The sequence below is a fragment of the Orcinus orca genome, chromosome 15, assembly GCF_937001465.1.
Source record: "Orcinus orca chromosome 15, mOrcOrc1.1, whole genome shotgun sequence".
NCBI classification, from domain to species: Eukaryota; Metazoa; Chordata; class Mammalia; order Artiodactyla; family Delphinidae; genus Orcinus; species Orcinus orca.
Genome location: NC_064573.1, coordinates 88406976 through 88419936, shown reverse-complemented (window position 1 = coordinate 88419936; position 12961 = coordinate 88406976). Strand labels below are relative to the sequence as shown.

The window sequence follows — 12961 nt, the reverse complement described above, 5'->3', positions numbered from 1 at the left end:
AAGGGTTTCTAAATTGAGGTATGTATATATTTTTCAGACATAATGCTATTGCACACTTAATAGACTACAGTATAATGTAAACATAACTCTTATACACACTGGGAAACCAAGAAGTGCATGTGATTTGCTTCGCTGCTATGGTCTGGAACTGAAACCACGGTATCTCCGAGGTCTGCCCGGAAAAGCACGCGATCCCCCGTGGCAGAAGGGCGGGGTCTGCTCACAGCCTTCACGCAGGCTCGAGCGCTGAGTGGCCAGAGGAACCCACACTCAGGTGCTTTTACCAACCGCGCTTTGCCCAGAACACAGACGTGGACTCTTGTTTAACTCACCTCGACGCTGAAAGGATTTTCTTCCACTTTCCCGACTTCTGCTTCTGGCAGAGGATTTTTTAAGGTTTGTAAAAATAAAGCTGCTTTCCTTTTACGTTCCGCTTGAAGCTGCTTCTCCTTTGATTCCTTAGACGCCTGGGCAAGCTTTTCCCTGGCAGCAGCTGCCAGTCGGTCCTCCAACTTTTGCTTTGCTTAAGGAATAAACAGAAAAAAAGATGTTTAGAGCAAGCAGTACTGTATAAATATATTGCTATCTTAATTTCCATGGGCAGTAAAAGGGTCGTGAAATATAATGCAGTTATTTTAAAACGTGAATATGATACAGGTTTCAGGAAAGGCCAACAAATCAGGCAAACAATTCTCAGAGCATTAGTTTATAATGCTTTTACTATTGGTACTTCTCACATTTTACATTCAAAATCAAAGTCAGAAAGTTGTTGGGATTCCACAGCAGTGAAACCTGAAATGATGAAAACCTCGGAATGGTTCTCATAAACATGTGCCCAAATTACCAGGTAAGGAACACCGTGAAAAGTGTTTTATTCCAAATGATCTGACACACTGTTCAGTCCACACGCAATAAATGCAGATTTAGGTACACATGCATGAACACAAGTGTGCTCGGGGGGAGCAGCACAACGCTAGTTCCCGAGAGCAGGGCATCCTGTAGTTTAAGAATTACCTTCCATCAATGTTGCGTGATCTGTTTGTGTATACAAAGAAAAATTCATTCACAAAACCAGTTAGAACAGATACATACTGCAAACGCAACTGTTAATTCACTACTTTAGTGAGAGCAGAACAGAACTTATTTTGGAGGAGGGACAGAACACGACAAGACGTTCCCCACAAACACTGCTAGCCATGCGTCAGAGGCAAGCGGTGGCCACACCGTGACCCCTGAAGACGAGCCACAGCCTGAAAACCAGCTTGGGCCCCAGCACCTTCAAGGGTCCGATGGTTCTGCAGGGAGATGGCCTCGCAAAGAGGCGTCTCCCAGCTCGGAACATTACCCCGAGCTGGGCGCACAGGCTGAGCATTTGCCCCAAGGCTGCCATTAAAGCCTTCTTGGCCACCCTCAGCCGATCCTCTGAAAACACATCGCCGAGGGCACTGCATCTGAGCTTAAGGAACAGCAGCGCTCCTCACTCCACAGAGAACTTCTCAGCTGAGCCAAAGCAGCCCGCGGCTCCGCAGTGGTTCTGATCTCCACAGGCTGGAGACTCCAGCTGGCAGTCTCGTAGTTTTGCCTTAGTAGGTTAATCTTGTATTTATGTACTTTTCTTTTAAGAAGTTTAAAACATATTGACAAACCTTGCTTTGCTTCTAGCTCCTCCTGGGTAAGTTGAGGCCGCTTCTCCTCAACAACTACACAGGGTGGGGCAACTGCCGGGTTAGTGTTTGTAGCACTACTAGAACTTTCTTGGCCTTCTTTGCTTTCTTCATCATCATCACTGTCATCATCTAGCTTAACACGATTTTTTTCCAGGGGAAGTAGATCATTTTCTTTGGCCTTGATTGCAAAGCTTATTGGAGCAAATGAAGCTATTGAGAAAAGGTGAAAATGGTAATACATTTTTAAGTAACTGGAAGCACAGAGCAGAAATCTACACGGGCCCCACCATCCACATGAGCATCAGCTGGTGGAGCAATGTCTTGAGTGGAGCCACATCTTACGCAGAGGGAGGTTCTAGGGGCCGCAGGCAGTGCCTGTGATGTCAGAGGGCATTTAAGAGGACATCACACGTGCTGAGCCCGATGGAGGGGAAGGCAGAGCACCGGCTCCATCTCGGGCCACGTCAGGATGCACACACTGAGTGCCAGCTGGGGTCACTCTATGGGCAAATGGTCAATTTTTGTTGGTGTTTTCCTTTTTTTTCTGGGCTCAGCACATTGCTGAGTTTGCAGAAGTAAGCATATGATGGGACTCCACTATTAAAAGGTACTTCTAAAAAATCCCAACCATAGAAGGTAACCTTTTCTTACAAAAGCAAGCTGCAGAAACTGTTCCTTTATTCAGCAAACGTTTGACTGGGTGCCTACTTTGTGCTAGGCGTTATGTCAGACTATTCTCTGCACCTTTAAGAATATCTTAAACCTAGTGTAACAAAAATTTAGGTGGTTCAATTTTTCTCTCCTAGAATATTTGGAAATTTTAATTGAAGAGAAATACAAAGGCCCCAAAGGAAACAATCTTCTTCCCCTTCCCCCGTCTACTCAGCACTCACTGAGTCCCTGCGTCCTCAGACTATGGCAAATGGCTCCTAACAACACCTAACTGGTTGTAATGAGATACTTTATTTTTAAAAACCATGTGTTATTACTGATGAAAGCTATTCAAGTAAACCACAGCGAAGGGCAATGTCAAGTGCAGTGCAAACGGGCTGACTCTGAGAGGGAAGTGGATCTAGGTTACCGAAGGCAGGTTCTGATGTGGCTATAACTGTGAAGGTGAGCTCACCCAGCTGCCCCCGCCCCCCCGGGCTTCTCTACTTTCAGCATTTCACGGTTCCAAACCCAAGTGTGACTTGAAGCTGGTAAATAACCCAGATCTCTGACATATAATCATCTCTCGTCAATAATCTCTCAAGCTACACAGCACACCCCAAGATGTTAAACGTTAGCAAAGTGATATTTTATAAGTCAGAATGAAAAGGGGGCAAAATCAGTCTCTGTTGATTATGCAACGCCATGCACTTGCACTGTACGTGGTGCGCTGAGGTCTACTTTCCTAACAAGCCCCAAACAAAGATATAACACGGGGTGGAAAGCACACTTTGCTGGGAGAGTCAATATTAACCATTTTACCGTGGTTATGTTAAGAACGGCCCTTATCTTTTGGAGATAAGTGCGATCACACTGATGGATAAAATGCCATGATGTTGGGATCTGCTTCAGAATATCCTGGGGGTGGGCTGGACTGAGAATTCTAAGATGTGTCCTGCGTCGGCCACGGGCGCTGGATGCTAGCACTGCGTGTGTGACTATTACACCAGGCTCTGTTTCTGTACTTGTTTGAAATTCTCCGTAAGAAAATACTTTCATAATATTAACCGTTTATAGCCTCTAGTAATATGTTCTCTTTAAGAATAGAGTCAAAGAAACAGAGAAAAGAAAACTTCAGTTAAATGTTAATCAAAATTACTCAAGTTAACTTGGGCTAAAGTATTATATCACAAAATAATTTTAAAACAATTACTCCCAATCTCTTCCTCCAAATTAAAAAATATGCAATCAACAAATATATTAAAATGAAAACTTCTGGAACACAGTTTAATGCATGTCGAATACAGTGCCAAACAGCACCACTGTTCGATACATACTTGAAAGTGATTTAGGGACTTCCCTGGTGGTGCAGTGGTTAAGAATCCGCCTGCCAATGCAGGGGGACACGGGTTCGAGCCCTGGTCTGGGAAGGTCCCATATGCCGCGGAACAACTAAGCCCATGCGCCACAGCTACTGAGCCTGCGCTCTAGAGCCCGCGAGCTGCAACTACTGAGCCCACGTGCCACAACTACTGAAGCCCGTGAGCCCTAAAGCCCATGCTCCGCAACAAGAAGCCTGCACACTGCAATGAGGAGTAGCCCCTGCTCGCCACAACTAGAGAAAGCCCGCGCACAGCAACGAAGACCCAACGCAGCCCCCAAAATAAATAAATAAATAAATTTGTATTAAAAAAAATAGTGACGTAATAAAAGAACTGACTAATGTGCAGAGTCTCCACGCCTCACCTGACTTAACATTTGCAACCCCTGGAGGAGACAGATACTATCAGGCCTCCCCATTTACAGATAAGGAAACTGAGGCTCAAAAGGTCAAGTAAGCTTCCCAGAAGAGCTCAGCCAGAAAGCAGGGGATGAGGAACTATTTTCTTTGGAGAATTACTCAATTACACAACTACTGCTTCTACCTGGAACCTTATTTGCAAGTCACCTCACAACACGTGAAAAGCACTTCCTACAGCCTTCAGCGGTTTCCTGTTGTGTTAAGGATGAGCAGCAGCTGTGGAGGGGCCCCTCTCCCACCCCCCCGCTCCTGCACTGCGCTCCAGCCCCGCCCTGTCTTCTGCCTGGAGCCGTCATCCTTTTCTCCTGCCTGGCTTTCTTGCTCGTCTCATCTCAAATGAAGACTCTCCTCAGACAGGCCCTGCCCGGCCTCTCTCCTTCACGCCACTCTTGACGTTCTGTGTTGTGTGTGCGGTCTGGTTACCCCAGAGCCTGGAGCGGGCAGGACCGCAGGACTAACGTGGCCCCGGTGTGCACTGACGCAGAGTACCCTGTGCTCAGGAAACACGCGTGAGTGAGCCGACGGCGCCCGGCCCTCCACCTTCCACATCAAATATGCTTCCTTTCTTAAGGTATCAAGTTTCATTACTAACTTTTAACTTCTAAGGTAATACATATTCTCTATAGGAAATTTTGAAAACACAAGTGAACAAAATGAAAGACCAACTGCTATTCAGATACGGGAAAGAAATGATCTGAACACAATGGCTCCGAGGCACGTACACGTGCATGTGTACAAACACGCGAAAAATGGGACCATACTTTATAGCCTGCTGTTTTCACTTAGTAAGTGACACCTTTCCATAGACAACGTTTAGACATCTTTCCATGTCAACATACATCATTTTAATAAATGGCAATAATATTTCTTAGTATGGACATGCCAACTGATTTCAGTCTCCCATGATGGTTCCCAATTTTTTATTTTTAAAAGCCCACGAGCCTTGGGAGTAACACCTGGTCGAGACGTCCTGGTGAGCCAGACGTTTCTAGGAGTGGGAGGGCATCCGCATTTAGGGTTTGGTCCCCATCATTGGGCTCTCCCCTGGAGAGGCCTTACCAACAACACTCCAAGGACAACGCACGATTGAGGGTCCTGCCACTTGCACGCTCTCTGTTACTTTCTAACTTTACCAAATTGGAGGCAAAGAACAGTATCTTGTTAGTGAGGATATATTTTAAAAGTTTAGGACTTCCCTGGTGGTGCAGTGGTTAAGAATCCGCCTGCCAGTGCAGGGGACACGGGTTCGAGCCCTGGTCCAGGAAGATCCCACATGCTGCAGAGCAACTAAGCCCACGTGCCGCAACTACTGAAGCCTGTGCTCCGCAACAAAAGCCACCACAATGAGAAGCCCGCGCACCACAATGAAGAGTAGCCCCCGCTCGCCGCAACTAGAGAGCCCGTGCGCAGGAACAAAGACCTGATGCAGCCAAAAAAAAAAAAAAAAAAAAGTTTATTCACTGACCAACTGTTTTCCTTCTTTTGTGAACTACCTTTTCATGTCCTTTGTTTTTCTACTGCAGTGACTCTTCTTACTGATTTACAAGAGCTCTTTCTATAGCAAGGACTTTGACCTTTATCTTCTGTTATATTAGCCATCACTGCCATCCTGACATTTGTCTTTCAACTTTATACAGGCCCAGTTCCCATCAGACCTATCTTTCTTTATCATTCATGGCTTCAATTCTTAGAAAATCCTTTCCACTCTGACTAGAAAAAAATTACCTTTATTTTCTTCTACTTCCTGATTTTATTTTTTATGTTTAAACACTTAAATCTATCTGGAATCACTATAATTGTCAGAGGTAATGTGAGAGTCTTATTTTTTTCACAATGGAGAGCCTGTTTTTGCAACATCAATTACTGTCATACTAGGGAAGCTTTATCATAAAAATCTTGGGAAATGTTGGTGCTTTTCCAGCATCTGCTAGCAAGGTAAGACTGTCCTTGGAGGCTTTTCTGGCAGGACGCCGCACTGGGATGGCTGCAAGGAGCCCCACCTGCTCACACCTGCTCTCACTGTCGTTCCCAGCTTGCTTCCATCTGAGGTGCTAACATCTGGGTTTCCCAGGGGTCCTGGCCTGCAGACTGCTAAGCTTTATGGGGCTAAGGTGCTAGGGCTGGAGAGCTTCCTAACTTTCCACCTTTGGGCTCTGGAGTAGCTTTAATCAGACAGGCTTTTCTCTTCTTGAGGGAAGTTACCTTGACCTTAACTTTGTCCTGGCCTGCCTGCTTTTAGAGGTATTTCACTGACCAGTTTTCTAAATTCTTTCAGGCCTATAGATCTGTCGTCTTACTGCCTCTCTGGAGACATTTTAGCAATTGATCAATATATTTTCTTAGACAATTTTTTTCAGTTATTTTCAAATTTATTCAAATTTAGTTAAATATATTGTTCTCGTGTACTTAAAAAATACCGTGTTTTCTCTCTCATTATGCTGTGCATTTGCTCTTTTTTCTGTATTAAACTTGTACAATGATGATAAGTTTTACTGGTCTTTTATTATATCCTCACCCATTTCTGCTTTGATTTTTACTGATTCTCCTTTTCTGCTTTTCTTACGTGCATTTTTTTGTTTGTTTTTGTTTTTTTGCGGTACGCGGGCCTCTCACTGTTGTGGCCTCTCCCGTTGCGGAGCACAAGCTCCGGACGCGCAGGCTCAGTGGCCATGGCTCACGGGCCCAGCTGCTCCACGGCATGTGGGATCCTCCCAGACCAGGGCACGAACCCGTGTCCCCTGCATCGGCAGGCAGACTCCCAACCACTGCGCCACCAGGGAAGCCCTCTTACGTGCATTTTATAGAAACTTTCTTCCTAGGTCCTTGAGTTGAATGCTTGCTTTGTTTTCACTTTCTCTTCACCAACATAAGCACATGAGGTTGTAGGTTTTCTTTAAGTTTTCACTGCATCTGATAAGTCTGGATAATATGCTCACTGCCCTCACCTTCTCTGACTGATCAATTTCAGGGCGCTGACATGTCTGTAAGAACCTTTGTCCTCCAGCATTCAGAACACTTTTCATTCAGAAGTTCAGATAGATCTGAACTCCCTGGCATTTAATGCTGTAGATACACGTCCGATGCGCCAGCCTCTGCTTTTTCTCCCCCGTGAAGGACAACCTGTCTATTTTCCCATCTGGATGCTTTTCCTTCCATCTCTATCCTTTCCCTTGGAAATCTGAGAAAAATTTTGAACTTGTCTTCTCACCCAGTCTGATTTTTAGTGTTTTTATTATATTTTAAAATTTGGCAATCTTTTTCTAAACAATCTTTTCCAGATGTCAGATTATCGCTTGCACTAATTCTACAGTACCTTTAATTCTGTGAGAATACGCATCAGAGACACAAAGAATTTTCCTGTCACTTAGTAACTGTTTCCAAGGTGCCCACGTGCTCCGAGGCTCGGATCGTGTTCTCCTGAGCTCCTGCCTCTTTGCGGAGCCGAGACTCTCTGTCTCCTCGTCCTCACCCTGACGGAGCTGAGGGTGGGGTGCGTGCTTTCGGACACCCGCAGCTCTCGGGCGCCTCAGGCTCAGAGGGTACGACGAGGGAAGTGGCGAGCGAGCACCATTTCGTCTGCTGAATCCCAAGGCGCTTGCTCCCGGGAGCGGGGAGGGCGCTCCATGCGGGGGCTGGCCCACTGCGCCCCGACCACACCCTGTTGGGGCCCCGCTGCCCCCTGGACGCTCCTGGTGGTTCTGGCCTTCTGCCCGCCCCCTTCTTTGGTTGACAGTGGTTCCCCCGGGGTCACTGCCACTGAGTCCCCAAATGTCCTACTCTTTCCTATGAACTGAAGTCCAGGTGGCCTGGCCTGTCCTTCCTAAACATGAACAGTACCTCCCCCTGCTTCTGGAGCAGTAACTGTTTTTACTCTCCTTACTAATACATTCCTTTGGTTATTCCAATGAGAGCTGAAGGCGGCTGGGAAGGGTGAGAGATTAAACACGTGTGCTCAGGTGACCTCCTGGACTGAGAGGCTCACAGGCACTTCCATAAGTTTCCCAGTTACCCATCTGGGTCATTTGGGTTACTCCTGATCGCCATCTTTGTATCAGAAAAGGCATCTGTATGCACAGAAAAGGCCTTCCTGCAATCCTGGCCCGTCCCGCGTCTCCTCTGCCTTTCCTTTTAACCTGGGCACTGGCTCCTGCACCACCCGGCCACGCCCCCTCCTCCACTTCAGGCCACCAGCTCCACCCTGAACCCCCCGCATGGCTTCTCTGCCTCGATCCCTTCACACACTCACCATACTGCATAAAGTGATTCCTCTGATCTAAGCCGCAAGGTGTGCTGTCCCTGCTGGAAGCCCCGGGACCCGCCAGGAAGGCAGAGCCCCACGAGCTGGCCATGGTTACCTGGGCAGGTGTGCCCCCCTTGACACCCGGGTCCCTCAGACCACTTCCCGTCTCTGAACAGGCCACACGGCTCAGACCACGCCGTCCCGCCTGGGAGCTCCTCTGGCTCTGAACCCTCTTCCCTCTGCACAGCCCTTCTCATTCCCACCTGGTGCAACTCACTGCTTCTTCACACGTCCAACCACAGAGTTCTCTGCTACCGTGCCTGTGTCAGCTTTTTTTTCTTTCTATTTATTTATATTTGCTCTTTTCATGTATGTCTGTCCTGGTAGATGAAAAACTCCTCCCAAGAACATAAAAGGTAACTGAGGGGCTTCCCTGGTGGCGCAGTGGTTGAGAGTCCGCCTGACGATGCAGGGGACACGGGTTCGTGCCCCGGTCCGGGAAGATCCCACATGCCGCGGAGCGGCTGGGCCTGTGAGCCGTGGCCGCTGAGCCTGCGCGCCGTGGCCGCTGAGCCTGCGCGCCGTGGCCGCTGAGCCTGCGCGTCCGGAGCCTGTGCTCCGCAACAGGAGAGGCCACAATAGTGAGAGGCCCGCGTACTGCAAAAAAAAAAAAAGGTAACTGAAACGGAGCGAGTGGAATACCGCCTGGTAGAGACCCTCAAGGGACTTGCCTTAACAAATAAAGAAAACGAATTCCATTGGCACAATAGTTTGCATATAGTTTCAGAAGTCCAAGGGGGGGGGTACAAAACATCATTTGAAAAATTCTAAACATTTCCATTAAATTGGTAGAACAGGCTGTTAGCAACAGCCTGTAGAACGCATACCTAAGATGAGCTTATATCCAAATGACCCCAAACCCGAAATCAGGAAAGTACTATGAAATAAGCAAGTTTTATTAATAACAGCAACTTAAAAGGGGCAGCCATTTCCTCCTGTCCTGTGGCTAAAGGCACCTGACCTTAAGCGGTCCAGCGTTCTTCCTTGCTAATTTGAAGTGACACCTGTGAGGTACAAGGTCAAAACTGGAACCCTTGGTAGTGAGGGCAGCGTACCTTTCACCAGCTTCCCGTCGGGGACGGCTTTGCTGCACGACACCTCCTTCTTCCCCGAGGAGCCACCTCTGCCCCCTGCGTCGGCCACATCTTCAGACACACTGTCATCCCCAATGTCACTCGGCTTTTCAGGAGCAGACTCTGCAGGAGCCTCTTCCGGTGCTGACACAGCCTGCAGAGGTTAAACATGACTCTGAACTGCTCCATTGGAAATGACACAGGATTTGTCAGAAAAGATATGCAGCACATACATTTCATGGGACAACAGCATGGCTACGTTACTGCCTAAGTAACACCACGGAATATATTTTCTAACTCAGATTTACTATTTTCTGATACAACAGAATGAAAAGAGGAGCGGAAGGAGGTATTTTCCCTGTAATACTGTTTTGGGAACCAATGCCCACTAGCTCTTCTTTGGAGAATGACCACTGAGAACACGTTTAGAACACCAAATTATGCCCAGCACGTACAGATGAGTCCATTTTCTTCAGTTTGAGCAGTCAGAGATAAAAGCCTGTAGAAATCCACTGATACGCAAAGCCTACGTGATCTCTCTACCAAAACAGGTTTTAGAAAGACATTAGGGTGCCCATGTAATTGAGGAGAGGAGAGGAGAGGAGAGGAGAGGCAGAAGAAAGGATTACAAGGACAGGAGGAAATGCTTCTAACAGGTGCCTGAGAACCAAGTGTGGGGACGTCTGCAGGGATGGGAGTCGTGAGGCGAGCTGCTGGCAGGTGGCGCCCGAGGCCAGTGGGTGGGTGGCACCTGTGCGGCTCCAGCCTCTCAGCTGGGAGCACCTGTGGTTACACTTAGGCATTTAAGTACACGTTAACACAACAGAAGTATAATACACAGCTTCCACCCAAAGTAGTTAAAAACAACAGCCAACCAAAACACCAAACGCCTGAAGAGACAGGATTACTTTGTTTACAACATTCTGGACAAATGATCATCAATGAACTATGAATACGGGTCAAAGATTTCAACAGATGTAAAACAAGAGAGGTGGGAAAAGCTAAACTCGGCAAATGCAAGACACACGTTACACGTAAAAGTGAGTGTAAAATCAGCCAACCCTGTTAGCGCACATCCCGAGGATTACTTCCTCCCAGACACACACCTGTGCGCTTTCAGCCCCTTCTTTCTGGAGGAAGAACTGCTTCTTAAACTCATAATAGGCATTATACTGGTGCCACGGCTGCAGGAACTCAAACCTAGGAACAGAGAAGGGGACGAGTCATTCAACAAGACACGCTCGCTCGCTGTGACACCCCTCGGCTCCGACGGACCACACCTGCTGCTCTGAGGCTTCGCAGTGACTGACCCTGGCGATCACACAGATCGTGTTGCGACCACAGCCTCCTGTTGTTATGTTACGACCCGAGCACGGAACATTATTTGATGAAAAAAACAAAGTGCAGTGTGTGTCTGAATTTCCACAGCAGATTCTTGAAAAGCATGAATTCCAGCTTTTTATTTTAGGGAGGTTCAACATTTTTTAAAAAACAAAGCAAAACAGGTTAAACAAACAAAAAAATTATAACAATAAAAAAGACAACCACCCCAACTCTAAGTAATTTACCAAGATATATTTATCTAAACACATAAGGATAAAAAAATATATATATATGTATATATATATATACACATATATATAAACAATTATGTAGCTAGATTAAAAAAAGAAGCTAAACTAAACCCCAAATACCATTCATCTACCCCACATAAACTCCTTCACTCACCTTTGATCATTCTTGGCACGAACGCTGGTCTCAAACTTAAGGCCGTTCCTGGCCACGTACTCTGCCAGCTTGTCAATCACGGGCTGAATGTCGGGGGGCGGGGGGATGATGGCGGCCACGGAAGCAAGTGCACTGCAGAGGAGAGCTGGGTCACACACACAGTGCCAGGCCCTCCTCCAGATCAGCGGCAGGGGGGCGGCCAGCAAGGCTGCTGGGGGACTTGCACTGTCTCAGTTCACACCGGCAGGTAAGTTACACACAGACAGGGAGGCCCTTATCTGAGATGACTGGGACTACAGAAAACTAGTCAAAGTCAATCCATTTGACACAGGGACCAAAATATCATTGCCAGTGATGAAAACAGGGGTTTCACTCCAAGTGACACTTAAGGTCATGAACACGGGTTCATCTTTTCTCTCCTCACATTTCCCCCAGTTGCTAATTCTAGAAACAACCGAGGACAAATCAAGTGTGAACTTGTGTATATATATGAAGGTATGCTGGCCGGCGTGACTCATCATCCTTCGTTTCCTGTTTACTGTCTTAGCATGATCAGGAAGTGGGAACCATCCAAGTGCTCCGTCAAGGCTCCTGAGCGGCTGTCCTGTCAGCTTGAGACATGCCAGTGCCTCTTAGGAAGTGCTCGCTCACCCACAGACGCCCTTCAGAGCCCCCTCCACGCTCCCCAGGACAGGCGCGGGGGTCCAGTCCCTGCCTTGCTGGCTCTGTTAGTCGATGGTTAGCTGGACTAACAGCAGATCCGCATTTCCTACCAGCTCGTGAGCCATTCACTTGCATCGGCTTTTATGAAATCCTGCATTTTGGGCAGAAACTGGGCGTCGCTTCACACTGCCCGTGCCTGGTGCTGCCCCGCCGAGATGGCGGTGCACGGGAGAGAGCAGATGCTGGCTCAGGGCAGCGGCGTGGGATGCTATCTGGGAGTTCATTTTTCTCAGTGGCTGGACCTCACTGCTACAAGTGCTTATGTCATGACAGTTTCCGTTGCCCAATCAACCCTGCAACTCGGGGATTTGGATAATAAGTACTCAGGTAACGGAGACCCTCTATGTGACTCACACTATAAAGAAGCCCAAACCAAGAACACAGGTGCTCCAGGTGACCAGCAGAAGTGAGAGCATACCTTGTGGTGATGGTGGTGGAGGTCACCCCACTACTCGTCTCTGCTGTGCTTGGGGGGGGCGGTGGCGTGGTCCCTGGAGGGGGCGGGGCCGTGGCTGTCACTCCAGCGGAGCCGGACACGGCCACCCCGGCAGGCAGGGTGCTGTAGTAAGTGGCTACGTCAACCCCTGGAGGGGGAGGTGCCAGGCAGTAGGTGCCGTCGGGCAGCATGTAGTAGCTGTAGTACATGGCTGCCACTGTTGCTGTGAAAAGACACATTTTGGGGGCGTGAGAGTGGCAAAAGACAGGCTAGTTGGTGAGTATCCACAATGCAGGAAAAAGGGACACTTTTCCAAATGCAATATCACTTCTGTCCAATGTCAACCACATCGTTTTATTTTTCTGATATAAGAAAGGCTGCCCAGGTGACACACAGTTTGGAAGAATCAGGCAATGCCCAGACACACACCCAGGGACGATGGAAAGTGAACATGCACGGGGACATTCAAGGCAGCCCAACGTGGACCTTCCTACTACACAATTGATGTCCTCCCTAACTGCAGAGCGGGCAGATTAGGACAAAGTCCACTGTCCAGCAGCACTAGCTCCCTTCCTGTGTGGC

The 12961-nt window shown here is 47.9% G+C and overlaps 1 protein-coding gene across 3 annotated transcripts in view; it reads right to left on the bottom strand.

The window, feature by feature from the left end:
* Positions 1–12961, bottom strand: part of SFSWAP (splicing factor SWAP) — an 80380-nt gene that overhangs the window by 35464 nt on the left and 31955 nt on the right. For all 3 annotated transcript variants that reach the window (XM_033440649.2, XM_004276632.4, XM_033440648.2), the window contains 6 exons: positions 12362–12602; positions 11221–11352; positions 10599–10692; positions 9475–9646; positions 1647–1877; positions 333–523 (listed from right to left, as the gene is read on the bottom strand). In XM_033440649.2, the coding sequence (XP_033296540.2) occupies positions 333–523; positions 1647–1877; positions 9475–9646; positions 10599–10692; positions 11221–11352; positions 12362–12602 (1061 nt within the window). The remainder of the gene's footprint in view (positions 1–332; positions 524–1646; positions 1878–9474; positions 9647–10598; positions 10693–11220; positions 11353–12361; positions 12603–12961) is intronic.